Source organism: Pseudophryne corroboree, chromosome 4 (genome assembly GCF_028390025.1).
Source record: "Pseudophryne corroboree isolate aPseCor3 chromosome 4, aPseCor3.hap2, whole genome shotgun sequence".
NCBI lineage: Eukaryota > Metazoa > Chordata > Amphibia > Anura > Myobatrachidae > Pseudophryne > Pseudophryne corroboree.
This window is the reverse complement of record NC_086447.1, coordinates 528,489,784-528,506,690: the sequence shown is the minus strand read 5'-3', so window position 1 is coordinate 528,506,690 and position 16,907 is coordinate 528,489,784. Positions and strand designations below refer to the sequence as shown.

Sequence of the window (16,907 nt, the reverse complement as noted above, 5' to 3'; positions counted from 1 at the left end):
AACTTGATTTTTTTTCCTATTAATTGTTCAGTTATATTGCTATCTATTTCAGCAGTCCTTTCCCCCAAAACTTGGGACTATATCAGGGCATACGATTTTGCCCGTTTTCACCACACTTTGCTTTATGAATTTGCCCTCTGAAAGCACACAGGAGAGAAAATCATGGAGAGAGATATAGGGATATATACAATTATGTCCGGATTTTTTGGCTAGCTGAAAAATCTGCATTAAGCTATTCAATCCCGGACGTTTTTGCCCACTTTTCCAACAACACAGATTTGACGTGTCGAATCTGCATCCACGGAAAATAGTCGAAAACAGCCGCCTTCTCGACAAAATACGTGGATTGACGAGTAATTCGCAGATCCACGTGTTTACCGACAGTGCCGGATTTTTTGACAGTCGAAAAATCGGCACTTTGAATAGGTCGAAAGTAAATTCAACCTAAGAAGGGGCGAAAAGTGCAGTTTTTCCGACTGTCTGAATATTCGCCACTAATTGAATACCACCCGTAGCAGAGAAGTGGCCCATATCAAACTTCTAACTATAAAATTAGCTTGCACAGTTTGAAAAATAACAGGAGCTGATTAGTTGGTACTAAGTTGACCACTTCTCCACTTTATCTCTCTCTCCAAGGTTTGATACATCTCCCACGTAGAACATGTAGCTTGCTTTTACTACTGCTTCATTTTCTTTTTGGAGGGTATGTATCAAAGCTTAAAGAGAGATAAAGTTGTGAGGGATAAAGTACCAACCAATCAGCTCCTGTCATTTTTCAAACACAGCCTGTAAAATGTAAGGCAAAAGTTGATTGGCTAGTACTTTATTTCTTACAATTATATCTCTTTCTGAGCTTTATTAAATACCTCCATTAATCTTAATTGTACTAACTAGTGCACAGTAGTGTGGTTATTTGTTAAAATGTCTGAGATATTGTGAGGCTGGCAGTCACCTTCTTTTTCACCGCTGCAGCTGTGCACTGAATTTCCTCTTGTCATCAGGTGCTGGGTGAATTTCTGTTTAATATTCCTAATTAGTAAATATACCCCTAGGCTTATTTTTTCCCCATAGATTGTAAGCTTGCGAGCAGGGCCCTCCTACCTCTATGACTGTTTATTACCTAGTTTTGTCTTCTCATTTTGTCCAGTTGTAAAGCGCAACGGAATTTGCTGCGCTATATAAGAAACTGCTAATAAATAAATACCCCTAGAGTTTATGCAAGTCATTTTATTGATGTTGCCTTTTCACCAGACTGGTAAAGTGGGTAATCAAGCCGCTGTACAGACAACATCATCACTATGTATTTGTAAGGTATCACAATTCTAGCGCTGTGCAGTGGAAGATGTACCAAATTGTCAGACTCTTTTTTTGTTTTGTTTTGTTAGTAGTTATTGATTTAACTCTGCTGGGCTAATAAAATAGACATTGGACTAGAAAGAAGTGTGTAATGCTGTAAGCACAGTTCTCCGGATCAGGAGTACTTTGCTGCAATTATTTTATGCCTTTTGGTGGTTTTTAATGTGATGCCAGCAATGCCTTGGCTGCTATATCTCATGAGCAGAAACACTGAATGAATAGGAAAACTAAGCAGATCAAGAAAAAAAAAAAAACCTAATAAAAACAAAGAATGACTGTAAATACGGACTGTATTAGGAGTGGGAAAAAGATGGAATTTGCTATCCTGAAGCAGATCCTGAAGACATGTAATAAAGAACGGAATAGATGGCAAAGTAGCACATTCCGCTTGATGCTGGGAGCGAGAGAGCACAGGCAGGCTGCTGCTGATGCGTAGTGATCTGTGTGGTCATGATGAGAGATAATTTGACAAGCAGTGAGAATGCCATGGCAATCCTTTACATGTTGGCTTTCACTTATTGCACAAACTACCCTTCAGGTTTCAGTTGTGAGTTCTCTTTTTTCGTTTTAGCCTAATCAGCGTGCAATGTGACAGCAAAAAGCCAGGTTAAGCAATAGTAATGTATGAAATGTAATCATGTAGGAGAAATGAATGCCTTCTAGCCTTTGTAGTTTTGCCATACAAAACAATTGATGGGCTAATGGTATTCACTTTTTTTTTTCATGTAAATAACCTAACAGAAAATATTTAATTATCCAGATTATATAAAAGTGTTGTGAATTCTGTAGGGGCGAAGGCTGGATAAGTGTATGACGTTTGTTCTCTTTCTTCTATAGTTCTGTAGAATCCAGAATCCAATAATACATTCTTAAGGCAGTTCACATCTCCAGCTCTTAACCCATCAGCAATTCACTGATGAAATTGCTCTAAAGAGACTCTCCGAATATTTCATAAATTCAATACATACAAGCATAATGTCAGCAGTACTTTATTTCTAATTTCTCTAACGTCCTAAGTGGATGCTGGGACTCCGTAAGGACCATGGGGAATAGCGGCTCTGCAGGAGACAGGGCACAAAATAAAAGCTTGAGATATCAGGTGGTGTGCACTGGCTCCTCCCCCTATGACCCTCCTCCAAGCCAGTTAGATTTTTGTGCCCGGCCGAGAAGGGTGCAAACTAGGTAGCTCTCCAGAGCTGCTTAGAATAAAAGTTTAGTTAGGTTTTTTTATTTTCAGTGAGTCCTGCTGGCAACAGGCTCACTGCATCGTGGGACTAAGGGGAGAAGAAGCGAACTCACCTGAGTGCAGAGTGGATTGGGCTTCTTAGGCTACTGGACGTTAGCTCCAGAGGGACGATCACAGGTTCAGCCTGGATGGGTCACCGGAGCCGCGCCGCCGTCCCCCTTACAGAGCCAGAAGAGACGAAGGTCCGGTGAAAGCGGCGGCAGAAGACATCCTGTCTTCAAGACTAAGGTAGCGCACAGCACCGCAGCTGTGCGCCATTGCTCTCAGCACACTTCACACTCCGGTCACTGAGGGTGCAGGGCGCTGGGGGGGAGCGCCCTGAGACGCAATATAACACACATATACCTTAGCTGGCAAAAGGAATACATCACATATAGCTCCAGGGCTATATGGATGTATTTTTTCCCCTGCCATTCTACACAAAAAAGCGGGAGTTAAGGACGTCGTGAAGGGGCGGGGCCTATCTCCTCAGCACACTGGCGCCATTATTCCCTCACAGCTCCGCTGGAAGGACGGCTCCCTAATTCTCCCCTGCAGTACTGCATCTGATTCAGGGTAAAAAAGAGAAGGGGGGGCATTTTGGCAGCAAATAACTAGATTAACAGCAGCTATAAGGGATTAACACTTATATAAGGTTATCCCTGTATATATATAGCGCTGGGTGTGTGCTGGCAGACTCTCCCTCTGTCTCTCCAAAGGGCTAAGTGGGGTCCTGTCCTCTATCAGAGCATTCCCGGTGTGTGTGCTGTGTGTCGGTACGCGTGTGTCGACATGTATGAGGAGGAAAATGAGGTGGAGGCGGAGCAGTTGCCTGTGTTAGTGATGTCACCCCCTAGGGAGTCGACACCTGACTGGATGATTGTGTTTAAGCAATTAAGTGATAATGTCAGCAATTTACAAAAAACTGTTGACGACATGAGAAAGCCGGCAAATCAATTAGTGCCTGTTCAGGCGTCTCAGACACCCTCAGGGGCCCTAAAACGGCCGCTACCTCAGTGGGTCGACACGGATCCAGATACAGATACTGAATCTAGTGTCGACGGTGACGAGACAAACGTACTGTCCAATAGGGCCACACGTTACATGATCACGGCAATGAAAGAGGCATTGAACCTTTCTGACACTACAAATACCTCAAAGGCGGGTATTATGTGGGGTGTGAAAAAACTGCCAATAGTTTTTCCTGAGTCTGAGGAAATAAATGAGGTGTGTGATAAAGCGTGGGTTTCCCCCGATAAAAAACAGCTAATTTCTAATAAGTTATTAGCACTATACCCTTTCCCGCCAGAGGTTAGGGCACGGTGGGAAACACCCCCTAGGGTAGATAAGGCGCTCACACGTTTATCTAAACAAGTAGCGTTACCGTCCCCTGATACGGCCACCCTCAAAGAACCAGCTGATAGGAGGCTGGAAAATATCCTGAAAAGTAAATACACACATACTGGTGTTATACTGCGACCAGCAATCGCATCAGCCTGGATGTGCAGTGCTGGAGTCGCATGGGCGGATTCCCTGACTGAGAATATTGATACCCTGGATAGGGACAATATTCTGTTAACTATAGAACATTTAAAGGATGCATTGCTATATATGCGTGATGCGCAGAGGGATATTTGTACCCTGGCATCAAGAGTAAGCGCAATGTCCATCTCTGCCAGAAGAGCATTATGGACCAGACAGTGGTCAGGGGACGCAGATTCCAAACGGCACATGGAAGTATTGCCGTATAAGGGGGAGGAGTTATTTGGGGCTGGTCTAACAGACCTGGTGGCCACGGCAACGGCTGGAAAATCCACCTTTTTACCCCAGGTTACTTCACATCAACAGAAAAAGACACAGTCTTTTCAAACTCAGTCCTTTCGTTCCCATAAGTACAAGCGAGCAAAAGGTCACTCTTTTCTGCCCAAGGGCAGAGGAAGAGGAAAAAGGCAGCACCATGCAGCCGCTTCCCAGGAGCAGAAGCCCTCCCCTGCTTCTGCCAAGTCTTCAGCATGACGCTGGGGCTTTACAAGCAGACTCAGACACGGTGGGGGCCCGTCTCAAGTATTTCAACGCGCAGTGGGCTCACTCGCAAGTGGATCCCTGGATTCTACAGGTAGTATCACAGGGGTACAAACTGGAATTCGAGGCGTTTCCTCCTCATCGGTTCCTGAAGTCTGCTTTACCAAAGTCTCCCTCCGACAGGGAGGCAGTTCTGGAAGCCATTCACAAGCTGTACTCCCAGCAGGTGATAATCAAGGTACCCCTCTTACAACAGGGGAAGGGGTATTATTCCACACTATTTGTGGTACCGAAGCCGGACGGCTCGGTGAGACCAATATTAAATCTAAAATCTTTGAACACTTACATAAAAAGGTTCAAATTCAAGATGGAGTCACTCAGAGCGGTGATAGCGAACCTGGAAGAGGGGGACTATATGGTGTCGCTGGACATCAAGGATGCTTATCTCCACGTCCCAATATATCCTTCTCACCAAGGGTACCTCAGGTTTGTAGTACAAAACTGTCATTATCAGTTTCAGACGCTGCCGTTTGGATTGTCCACGGCGCCTCGGGTCTTTACCAAGGTAATGGCCGAAATGATGATTCTTCTACGAAGAAAAGGCATCTTAATTATCCCTTACTTGGACGATCTCCTGATAAGGGCAAGAACCAAGGAACAGTTAGAAGTCGGAGTGGCACTATCTCAGGTAGTGCTAAGTCAGCACGGATGGATTCTAAATATTCCAAAATCGCAGCTGATTCCAACGACACGTCTACTGTTCTTAGGAATGATTCTGGACACAGTCCAGAAGAAGGTGTTTCTCCCGGAGGAGAAGGCCAGGGAGTTATCCGAGCTAGTCAGGAACCTCCTAAAACCAGGACAGGTCTCAGTGCATCAGTGCACAAGGGTCCTGGGAAAAATGGTGGCTTCTTACAAAGCGATTCCATTCGGAAGATTCCATGCAAGAACTTTTCAGTGGGATCTACTGGGAAAATGGTCCGGATCGCATCTTCAGATGCATCAACGGATAACCCTGTCGCCAAGGACAAGGGTGTCTCTCCTGTGGTGGCTTCAGAGGGCTCATCTACTAGAGGGCCGCAGATTTGGCATTCAGGATTGGATCCTGGTAACCACGGATGCCAGCCTGAGAGGCTGGGGAGCAGTCACACAGGGAAGGAATTTCCAGGGCTTGTGGTCAAGCATGGAAACATCTCTTCATATAAACATTCTAGAACTAAGGGCCATTTACAATGCCTTAATTCAAGCAAAACCTCTGCTTCAGGGTCAGGCGGTGTTGATCCAGTCGGACAACATCACGGCAGTCGCCCACATAAACAGACAGGGCGGCACGAGAAGCAGGAGGGCAATGGCAGAAACTGCAAGGATTCTTCGCTGGGCGGAAAATCATGTGATAGCACTGTCAGCAGTGTTCATTCCGGGAGTGGACAACTGGGAAGCAGACTTCCTCAGCAGACACGACCTTCACCCGGGAAAGTGGGGACTTCACCCAGAAGTCTTCCACCAAATTGTAAACCGTTGGGAAAGACCAAAGGTGGACATGATGGCGTCACGTCTAAACAAAAAACTGGACAGATATTGCGCCAGGTCAAGGGACCCTCAGGCAATAGCAGTGGACGCTCTGGTAACGCCGTGGGTGTACCAGTCAGTGTATGTATTCCCTCCTCTGCCCCTCATACCGAAAGTATTGAGAATCATAAGAAGGAGAGGAGTAAGAACTATACTCGTGGTTCCGGATTGGCCAAGAAGGTCTTGGTACCCGGAACTTCAAGAGATGCTCACGGACGAACCGTGGCCTCTACCTCTAAGACAGGACCTGCTTCTGCAGGGGCCTTGTCTGTTCCAAGACTTACCGCGGCTGCGTTTGACGGCATGGCGGTTGAACGCCGGATCCTGAAGGACAAGGGCATTCCAGAAGAAGTCATCCCTACTCTGGTAAAAGCCAGAAAGGAAGTAACCGCAAAACATTATCACCGCATTTGGCGTAAATATGTTGCGTGGTGTGAGGCCAAGAAGGCCCCTACACAGGAATTTCAACTGGGTCGTTTCTTGCATTTCCTGCAAACAGGACTGTCTATGGGCCTAAAATTAGGGTCCATTAAGGTTCAAATTTCGGCCCTGTCGATATTCTTCCAGAAAGAACTGGCTTCAGTACCTGAAGTTCAGACATTTGTGAAAGGGGTGCTGCACATACAGCCTCCTTTTGTGCCTCCAGTGGCACCTTGGGATCTCAATGTTGTGTTGAGATTTCTAAAATCACACTGGTTTGAACCATTGTCTACGGTAGATTTAAAATATCTCACGTGGAAGGTGTCGATGCTGTTGGCCTTGGCTTCAGCTAGGCGTGTGTCAGAATTGGCGGCTTTATCATGTAAAAGCCCTTACCTAACTTTTCATTCTGACAGGGCGGAATTGAGGACTCGTCCTCAATTTCTACCTAAGGTGGTTTCTGCATTTCACATGAACCAACTTATTGTGGTACCTGCGGCTACTAGGGACTTAGAGGACTCTAAGTTGCTGGACGTTGTCAGGGCCTTGAAAATATATGTTTCCAGGACGGCTGGAGTCCGGAAAACTGACTCGCTGTTTATCCTGTATGCACCCAACAAGCTGGGTGCTCCTGCTTCAAAGCAGACGATTGCTCGTTGGATTTGTAGTACAATTCAGCTTGCACATTCCGTGGCAGGATTGCCACAGCCAAAATCAGTAAAAGCCCATTCCACAAGGAAAGTGGGCTCATCTTGGGCGGCTGCCCGAGGGGTCTCGGCTTTACAACTTTGCCGAGCAGCTACTTGGTCAGGGGCAAACACGTTTGCTAAATTCTACAAATTTGATACCCTGGCTGAGGAGGACCTGGAGTTCTCTCATTCGGTGCTGCAGAGTCATCCGCACTCTCCCGCCCGTTTGGGAGCTTTGGTATAATCCCCATGGTCCTTACGGAGTCCCAGCATCCACTTAGGACGTTAGAGAAAATAAGATTTTACTTACCGATAAATCTATTTCTCGTAGTCCGTAGTGGATGCTGGGCGCCCATCCCTAGTGCGGATTGTCTGCAATACTTGTATATAGTTATTGTTACAAAAAATTCGGGTTATTATTGTTGAGCCATCCTTTCAGAGGCTCCTTTAAATTTATCATACTGTTAACTGGGTTCAGATCACGAGTTGTACGGTGTGATTGGTGTGGCTGGTATGAGTCTTACCCGGGATTCAATATCCTTCCTTATTATGTACGCTCGTCCGGGCACAGTATCCTAACTGGCTTGGAGGAGGGTCATAGGGGGAGGAGCCAGTGCACACCACCTGATATCTCAAGCTTTTATTTTGTGCCCTGTCTCCTGCGGAGCCGCTATTCCCCATGGTCCTTACGGAGTCCCAGCATCCACTACGGACTACGAGAAATAGATTTATCGGTAAGTAAAATCTTATTTTATTTATCACCCTATGTGTAATGTATAGATGCTTGGTGCAATGAGAGTTTTTATCATTTTTGAAATAGAACAAAAATGTATTACAGTTAGTAATAACAAAAAGATTTGTTTTGTTCAAAAGATATATGTGCTGTTGATGTTTAGTACCACTTAACTGTTTGAATTATTTTTTACTAAGTCTTAGAACAATTTTGCATTTATTCTAATGGTGGTTTGTGGTCAAAAGAATGGAAATGCCAAATATAAGGTCAGTTGCGCCACCACATATGGGCTTGTATGCGCAATTGGCATTGAGTGTACTAGTGTCTGGAATTGTGCTGGCGGGAATACAGTACTATTTCCTCAAAGTCCCCTGAGGGACACTTTATGAAACTGATGGAAACTGCTCACGTGGGCCGCTTTCTAAAATATTCCATAAATGCTTCATTGAGTTCAGATTGGCTAACATCCGTGTCGTCCTCATGAAATCATTGTGTACCATACGTGTTTTTTGGATGGGAGAATTGTCATTCTTGACATCACTGCTGAAGAAAAGAAATACAGCTCTATGGGTGAAGAACTTTTTTCAGGGAATTATTACACTCCAACCATGCCAGGAACATGAGCCACCAGGCCTCTGCACTTTTATGTACAAACATGTTCACTCATCTGTTTGTAGAAAATAAGGTTGGGGATAATTACTCTGTCCATATTGCCTTCCCCCACTGCTTTCTAACCCATTGCATGTGCTCTTTGCAACACTGAGCTTGGATTTCCAGGTTTCAAAAAGTGTTTATGCACTGCAGCCCGATTAGGCTATACTTCTCTGTGGAGTTCTAAGCTTTTATGATCAAGCTGGTTGCTCATGCCCTACTGTAGGTCAGTTGATTTCCATTTGCTTTCAGATTATGTGTTGTACTTCAGTTTACTGCATGGATATTACATTCCTGGTGAATGCTATTGACCTCCTATTGTCCTATCCTTATAACTATTTTCCCTTGGAGCTCAGTGGATACATCACCCTAGACATTGCATTTGATGTACAGCAGCAGTAGTCTATCTTTACTATAGTTAGCTATTTAGGAGTGCGTTATGTTGTGTTTCTTCAGAGAGTCCTGTAGAAAAACATGTTGATTTGGGTGGAAACTGAGTGCTGTCTACTTGTAAAACAAAGCAGTTTTACTGACCACTTTGGCTACTTTCATATTGGATTCGTTAGCTGGAACGAGCTGCAGTTTTGTTGGCTGAAAAATCTCCATTTTACAAGCATTCCCCAAAGCATGGATCTTCTACAGTCATGATGCACAGTTCCAGATAGAGGGTGCACTCTGCGTGAGAGGGGAATATGAGAACTATAGTGAAACTGGGGCGGGAGAGAACAACTATACTCAGCACTCAGATGTAGATATTGCGCAAAAAAGATTTTTTTCACTGTTCACTTGCACTTTTGGAAGCCATATGTCCTGATGAAAAAGGCTTAGAACCTTAAAATGTGGACATATGGCATTTGTTCGTTAATTCTGCAGTATACTTTATCACTGCGTGCTTGGAATGCCACCTCTTAATTTCCATGGGGGAGCTGTAAGGCGATACCTTGATGGGATTGGTATTCATGTTTGAAAGGAAGGAAGGCACCCCATTCGTCCAGAATGAAGAGAGATGAGCTTGCACTCAGTTGCTTCATCCAACTTTCAGGGGTGCTTGTTTAGAAAGAAAGTAGGACAGAGTTCTCCATGTATTCGTACAGACTTAGGGGTCTATTTACTAAGCCTTGGATGGAGGTAAAGTGGACGGAGATAAAGTACCAGCCAATCAGCGTCTAACTGCCATGTCACAGGCTTGGTTTGAAAAATGACAGGTGCTGATTGGTTGGTACTTTATCTCCGACCACTTTATCTCCATCCAAAGCCTAGTAAATAGACCCCTTATTCCATAGAGCAGATCACTGATCCAGGACTTGTAGATCACTGGGATTGGAGACACCTTGTGCGCTAAATAGCCCCCTGCATGCAACAGAAATAGGGCATGGCATCTCAAGGCACGCCCTTATTTTCATCTCTTGGGAGGTGTACCCAGCAGTCCCGGAGATGCTGGAATGCCACTAGAGACACTGCACTTGCCAGCTCCTGCTCAATGAGTGGAGGCGGTCACTGTGCGATAAAGTCACAGTGTAGCGCTCGGCTCCCAGTCACTCTGATTCCCAGTATTTTGCAGTCTTCCCCTCAGAAGGTTGCACGCGGTGCGATCCACAGCACCCTAGGGACGCCTTTGGTAATAGTTGGCTTATTGATCCCTTAAGGGATTTTATTCATTACAAATGACCCCCAACAGTATGTGTATTCTTTGTTATTGTGGGATCCAGCCCAGTCTGTCTAAATTGGTTCTGGCTTCCACTGTAGAATTTGTATCACCGGCTGTATATACAGTAGCACTGGTGCTTGTTAAGGATTTTAGGCAGAAAAACCCTCTTATGAAAAAAAAAAAAGTGAAACATATTGGTCATCATTAACAGAGGGTGGAGGGGAGTCTGCTGGGATCCTTTGTCTGGTGGGGGAGGGGGGACACCATGCAGTGAACATTTTGTTTTCTGTTGCTCGTGGCGCCCTCTGATGGCTGGTACTCTATAAGCCAACATACTCTTGTGTAGGTTGGGCTGGCCTTGGGTGCCTGATGCTGCTACTCTCCAGCTGTAAATCACAGACATTGGAATAGATTGACAGCTGAGTGGTTTGGGAGAAACGCTGGGCGCTGCATCCATGAAATAAGCCCTAGTAAGAACAGTGGTCTTGCAAATGCTATTGGGTCCAACTGTAAATGCATGGTTGGTAATTCCTTTGTTCTGTAAGTGAAACGTGATTTTCAGTATGTTTCTAGTTTGTAAGTATGTCATTCCTGTTCTATCTTCCTTGTTGCTCCTAACTTGCAGGAAAAACAAAATTTTTCTTCAGCATTTCAAAAAATAAATAAATGTGACGGTACCAGGTGCATGTCTAGGGTGCATATGGTTTTTTATTGCTTATGTTGAGCAGGGATTGATATATGGTTCTCAGACATTTTTATTGAGTGTTTTGTCTTTATGCTTCTTGTTATTCCTTGATAATTAAAGCATACAGTACTTGTCACACTATAGTAAATATTAGTATATAATTATAGAATATCTCTCCTTTCTATGACCTGCACAGGAGTATGAGCATCAGTCCAGCGCTGAAGCCAAGTATGTGAAAGAATTAGACCAGTGTGAAATGATCTTGCAAGCTCTGGAGTATGAGGAGTTGGAGAAGAGACCTGGGAGGCTTCAAGATTTCTACAACTCAACAGCAGGTATGTACTGACTAGCTGCAGATAACAGGTTGTGCTATATCTTTTCCAGCCTTGTCAGCACATGGTTTTGTCTTATTCAGTGGGTGCATCCGCCTCTGCTGTATTTGCAGTTTCCCCATCTACATCTACTCTCTTTGTCACTCCTGTGCCCCTATTTTTTCCCCAATATTTATTACTATTTGAGTAGCTTGCCATAATGGGATCTGCAGGAGTGTTTAGATAACCTTTAGCTTTCAAACAGGGTTTGCCACATAAACACACCCCACACTATTATAATGCCAACCCCAGTTTGCTGCCAGGATGAATCATTGGGGTCGATTCTATTCGGCAATTTAAGAATAGCGCCGGGAATTAGCTCCCGACGCTATTCAATTCAGCTCCAGTTAAGTCGGCGATGTCCCGTTCTCGACGACTTAACAGGTAGTTTTGTCGGGAGAACGGGCATTCTCCGACTTAACTACCCGCGGCGATGCTGATTCCCGACAGAATCAGCCTCGCGCCGGCCGGGAGGCAGCACTTTTGTCGGGTGTCTTCTCTCATCCGCCGAGGATGAGAGAAGAATTCCCGACAATTGCAGGTCACTAGCAGCTGAATTGAATAGCGTCGGGAGCTAATTCCCGGCGCTATTCTTAAGTTGCCGAATAGAATCGACCCCATTGACTTTATGCAGTTTTCCTCATATTCTTGTCTTTTCACTCATTTGAGAGTGCATGACCTACTGTAGCTGTACCCCATCTGTGTCCAGGTCTTTCACTATACCTGTGCTGGCTCTAGCACGCCAGGCCTCCTGTGCTGCCTGTTCTACAGTATGTTTTCTGTCAAAGGTTCATCTCCTTTTTTTCAGATAAATGTTATGTATGAAACGAACACTAGCTCGCCCCTTTTTAATATAAATGGATTTCTTTTGTTTTTGCTTCTCAGGAAAATTTAAACATCCAGAGATTGTTCAGCTAGTTTCTGAAATTTATGAAGAAAGAGACTCTAACATAGCAGCACAAGCGGATAATCCACAGCTGTAAGATATTAGTAATTCTTGTAAAAATTAAATATTTATTTTTATACCTTGGTGCGTGTGTTTTTTGTTTAATAAAGTAAACTCTTGCTGGTTTAAGCTGGGTACCCAACATGTGACAGTGCTACCCAGCAATACGATGTAATTATACATTGCATCCGCCGTACGATGGGGTTATGTATCATTACATGCTGTATGTAACAACACCGTGTCAGCTATGGAATTCCATTGGACACGCAACACAATTGGATGATTCAATGAATGTCTGCCGGGTACGACAGAGCGGAGGTACACACTATACGATGTGTACGTTATATCGTACTGATCCATCTCCGAACTATATGGATCGGTATATCTTATAGTGTTAACCCAGCTGTAGTGTATATGGCTGTCTAGACGTTTTGCACAAATACCATGCCTAAAAACAAAGTCTTTATACTTGAAACTATGGATAAAATAAAAACTGAGCTTCAAGATCAGAACAGTTTATATTTGGCTAAAAGCTAAATGGGTGGTGGTCTTTGATGTTTATCTGTCATTACAGAGAAAGTTTAATCATACACATCAGTAACTGTCCCATTGGAGCTGGCAGTTAAAATTTCCTAATACACACACACACACACACACACACACACACACACACACACACACACACACTAGGGTACACAACCAATTAACCTACCAATTTGTTTTTGGTGTGTCTTAGTAAATCAGTGGCTATACCATACATACACTGGATGAACATAGATACAAACATTACATTGATAAGACAATGGTTAAAATCAAACCCATGACCCTAGTGCTGTGAGGCAGCAATGCTAACCACTGAGTATAAGAATCGCAGTAGGTGTCATATGGCTCTTTTAGCCACAATGCATACTGTAGGAATTATTTGTACTGACATTCCTATAGATCAAACCTCAGTACCTCCTGTCTGCCAGCATTCTGTTCAGGGCCATCGGCTCATTGCTATCAAACAGTAATGGGTGAGGATGATACCTTTTGGCATCTGACAGGAAGCATACTTTTAATTACAGTAAACTGGGGGTTGGAGATGCCATATCTGTAAGCAGTGATGTAACCCATACAGCTAAAGACACTGTTTCTCACTGAGTGCAATACCATAGTTAGCCGCGGTCTGTTTTGTATGTTGACCACTGGGCAGATTTGACTTTGTATACTGGTCAGATGGTATTTGGAGGTACAGGTTGAGTATCCCTTATCCAAAATGCTTGGGACCAGAGGTATTTTGGATATCAGATTTTTCCGTATTTTGGAATAATTGCATACCATAATGAGATATCATGGTGATGGGACCTAAATCTAAGCACAGAATGAATTTATGTTACATATACACCTTATACACACAGCCTGAAGGTCATTTTAGCCAATATTTTTTATAATTTTGTGCATTAAACAAAGTGTGTGTACATACACACAATTCATTTATGTTTCATATACACCTTATATACACAGCCTGAAGGTCATTTAATACAATATTATTAATAACTTTGTGTATTAAACAAAGTTTGTGTACATTGAGCCATCAAAAAACAAAGGTTTCACTATCTCACTCTCACTCCAAAAAGTCCGTATTTCGGAATATTCCGTATTTCGGAATATATGGATATGGGATACTCAACCTGTATAACAGTATTTCTCTTGCAGAAAGGCTGATGGGACACTGGGTTTTGGGATTGCAGGTTGAGGCTGGAGCTGGCACTTAAATTAAGCTGTAGTTTTAAAAGTTAGCCCCTCCCCCTGCAACGCCAGAATTCCAGTCTTCTTTAGGTACTGTACCTATAGAGAAGCGCACGTTTTGGGAGGTAGATGCTCTTTTTGTAGCTTTATTCTTTTGCCTTTTTTTTTTCTAGTTTAGTTTGTTTCTTTGTAGCTAGCATTAGCAGCACACAGTATCAGTGCTGCAGTGACAGGAGCTGTGGACAGCTCGCCAGATACAGCTGCATCGGCGGTGGAGGAATGCTTTTCCAGCGGGGACCCCTCACTGCACCCTGGTCTCAATTAAGGCCGCCTGGCCCTTGGACCGGAGCACGTTTTCTCCTTTTTAGAGGGGGCAGGCAGTTAGTGCAGGAAGGGGAGTACACGCACACTACATGCTGCCCAAGTCAGTTGGGCTAAGACCGGGGTTTTTACCGTCAAGAGGAAGTACTCGGTGTCCCTGCAGAGTGGAGACTGGAGGGGGTGGAGCTTACAGCGCTGTACCCCCCCCCCCCCCCCCTCCTGCAGAGGTACAGCCACCAAGCCCTGTTTCTAAGCAGGGACTGCCCGACATGATACCTGTGCCCCGGACTGCTGATCCTACACTTGCACAGAATGCACATTACTCTCCCCTGCAGCGACTTTGTTGCCTACAACAAGCTAAGTACCATTTTTGTTTTGTATAGCTGCCTACAGATGTGTCCTCATACATCCAGCCTCAATATGCCATGCAGCGCAAGATGCAACTTTGCTAGTGTTAGGTGTCGTTTTCATAAAATGCATCTTATTTGCAACGCAATGAGGAAAGGATGCACAAGAAATTTGTGCTGATTAATTTGATATATGACACTAGAAATTGTGGGTGATACAGAGCAGAACAGAACTTGTATTGGAAAAAAGCTGCGGCTGCTACATTGTACAGATTCAGAGACTCAGTTGCACACAGATCTACAAGTGTCATGTATGAAATTAATCTGCAGAGTCTCCTCGTGCATTCTAGTCGCATTGCGTTGTGAATAAGGTGCATTTTCAACAAAAAAGATGGCGAAACTAGAATATTCTCACGTGACGTGGCGTGCCAAGAGGGACGTAACTGCAGCAAAGATGTATGAGGACACATTTGTATGTCTATCACATTGGTTTTGTAACTGTAACAAGTACAGCAGAGGCTAGATCAGAGCAGAGGATATCGGGGGACACTCAGGCTGCCTGTCTTTCAGGAGTGTCAGGGCAGCACACAATTGAAAGATGACTCAGTAGGAAGCCTCTCCAGCTTAATGTTTCACGCCGGCTCTGCATATTTATTTTTCTGCTAATGGTGGAATTCAGGGGCCTTGTCTGTCTGTAAACAGTTCAGTAATGCGCAAGTGTCAGAGGGTGCTGTGTCGACCATGTGGGACCTGTGGAAGCTCAGGCTCTCTGCAGGTTTGTGTCCACCATGACAATGCTGGTTCAGGAGTAATAATTCTGTGACTGTCCCCACCCACGGCATGTCCCACCTTGGTTCTGTGCCAACCAGTGTACAATGTGCATCTATCTGTCGTATGTACAATACCGTTTAGAGGAATGGCCCGCTACTAGGGCCCAGCCTGCACTCATGCAGTCACAAGTGCAGTACAGGGGGTGTGGTGGTTGGCATTGCTGCTTCATAGCGCATGCATCGTTGGTTCAGTTCCTGCTATAGCTCGGATTGTGTGGAGTTTGTATTTTCTTCACGTACTTGTGAGGGGGTACTCTGGTTTACAGAGTACAGGGGTTCAGATCCCGCAGAGCCGGACTGGTTACCTTACCGTAGTGCTCTGCCTGATGTTAAATTGTCTACTATGACATAGTATCAAGGGTCCTCTGGGCATATCATCCTCACTGTTTTGTATGATATTTTTTCTAATCCCCATCAAACAGCATTTCTCTTACGTCCTAGAGGATACTGGGGTCCACATTAGTACCATGGGATGGGTCCACTAGGAGCCTTGGGCACTTGAAGAAATCAATAGTGTGCGCTGGCTCCTCCCTCTATGCCCCTCCTACCAGACTCAGTTTAGAAAATGTGCCCGGAGGAGCCGGTCATGCTTAGGGAAGCTCCTGAAGAGTTTTCTGCATTTTCTGTTTGTTGTTATCAGATAGGGCTGGTTAGCACCAGCCTTTCTGCTTCGTGGGACTTAGAGGGGGGGGACGTCCCACCTTCCTATAGGGTTAATGGTCCCGTTCCCCGCTGGCAGGGCACTGAGCTCCTGCGGGTCCTGTTTGCAAGCCCCACCCCAGCGAGCATGCAGCACGCCGCCACCCCTAACAGAGCTAGAAGTAAGAAGAGTGATGAGTAGGTGGCCGGCGTCCCGGTTAGCGGGTCGCCGGCTGTAATGGCGGCATCAGGGTATGGAGCGCAGCACTGACATGCAGGCTGCGTCTGCAGGCTCAGTACAACATGCTGTTTGTGTGTGTGTTTCCGCTGTGAGGGGCGAGCTGAGCTTTTTAACATTACCCTACACTGGCAAACAGCTTACAGGGGTTCTAACCCGCTGTTGAGCTTCTCGGACACCACAGCCAGTATAATAAAACTGGGAAGACCGCGCGCCATTACGGGGGCGGGGCTTCACTATGAGCGGATCCAGCAGCTCACCAGCGCCATTTTTCCTCTGCAGCTCACACTGGCAGGTAAACGCAGCTCCTCCACAAAGACTCTACGTTTCCTCAGCGGTACCAGGGGGTCATAGTAAGGGAGGGGAAGCGGTGTTAGAATACTAAGCCCTATTAAGGAGCTTAGTTTGTAACCCAGCTGAGCTTGGCTTTAGCATAAAGGGCGGAATGTGGCTGGCTCCATCTTCTCTGTGTCTCCCTGCGGGCTC

General features: G+C 45.0%; 1 protein-coding gene across 1 annotated transcript in view; it reads left to right on the top strand.

Moving 5' to 3' along the window:
• The window catches only part of HDDC2 (HD domain containing 2), a 131,663-nt gene extending 119,271 nt beyond the window's left edge, over positions 1 to 12,392 (top strand). The window contains exons 5-6 of the mRNA XM_063917272.1: positions 11,195 to 11,333; positions 12,255 to 12,392. Of these exons, the coding sequence (XP_063773342.1) occupies positions 11,195 to 11,333; positions 12,255 to 12,352 (237 nt within the window). The 3' untranslated portion in view covers positions 12,353 to 12,392. The remainder of the gene's footprint in view (positions 1 to 11,194; positions 11,334 to 12,254) is intronic.
• The last annotated feature ends 4,515 nt before the right edge of the window (positions 12,393 to 16,907 follow it).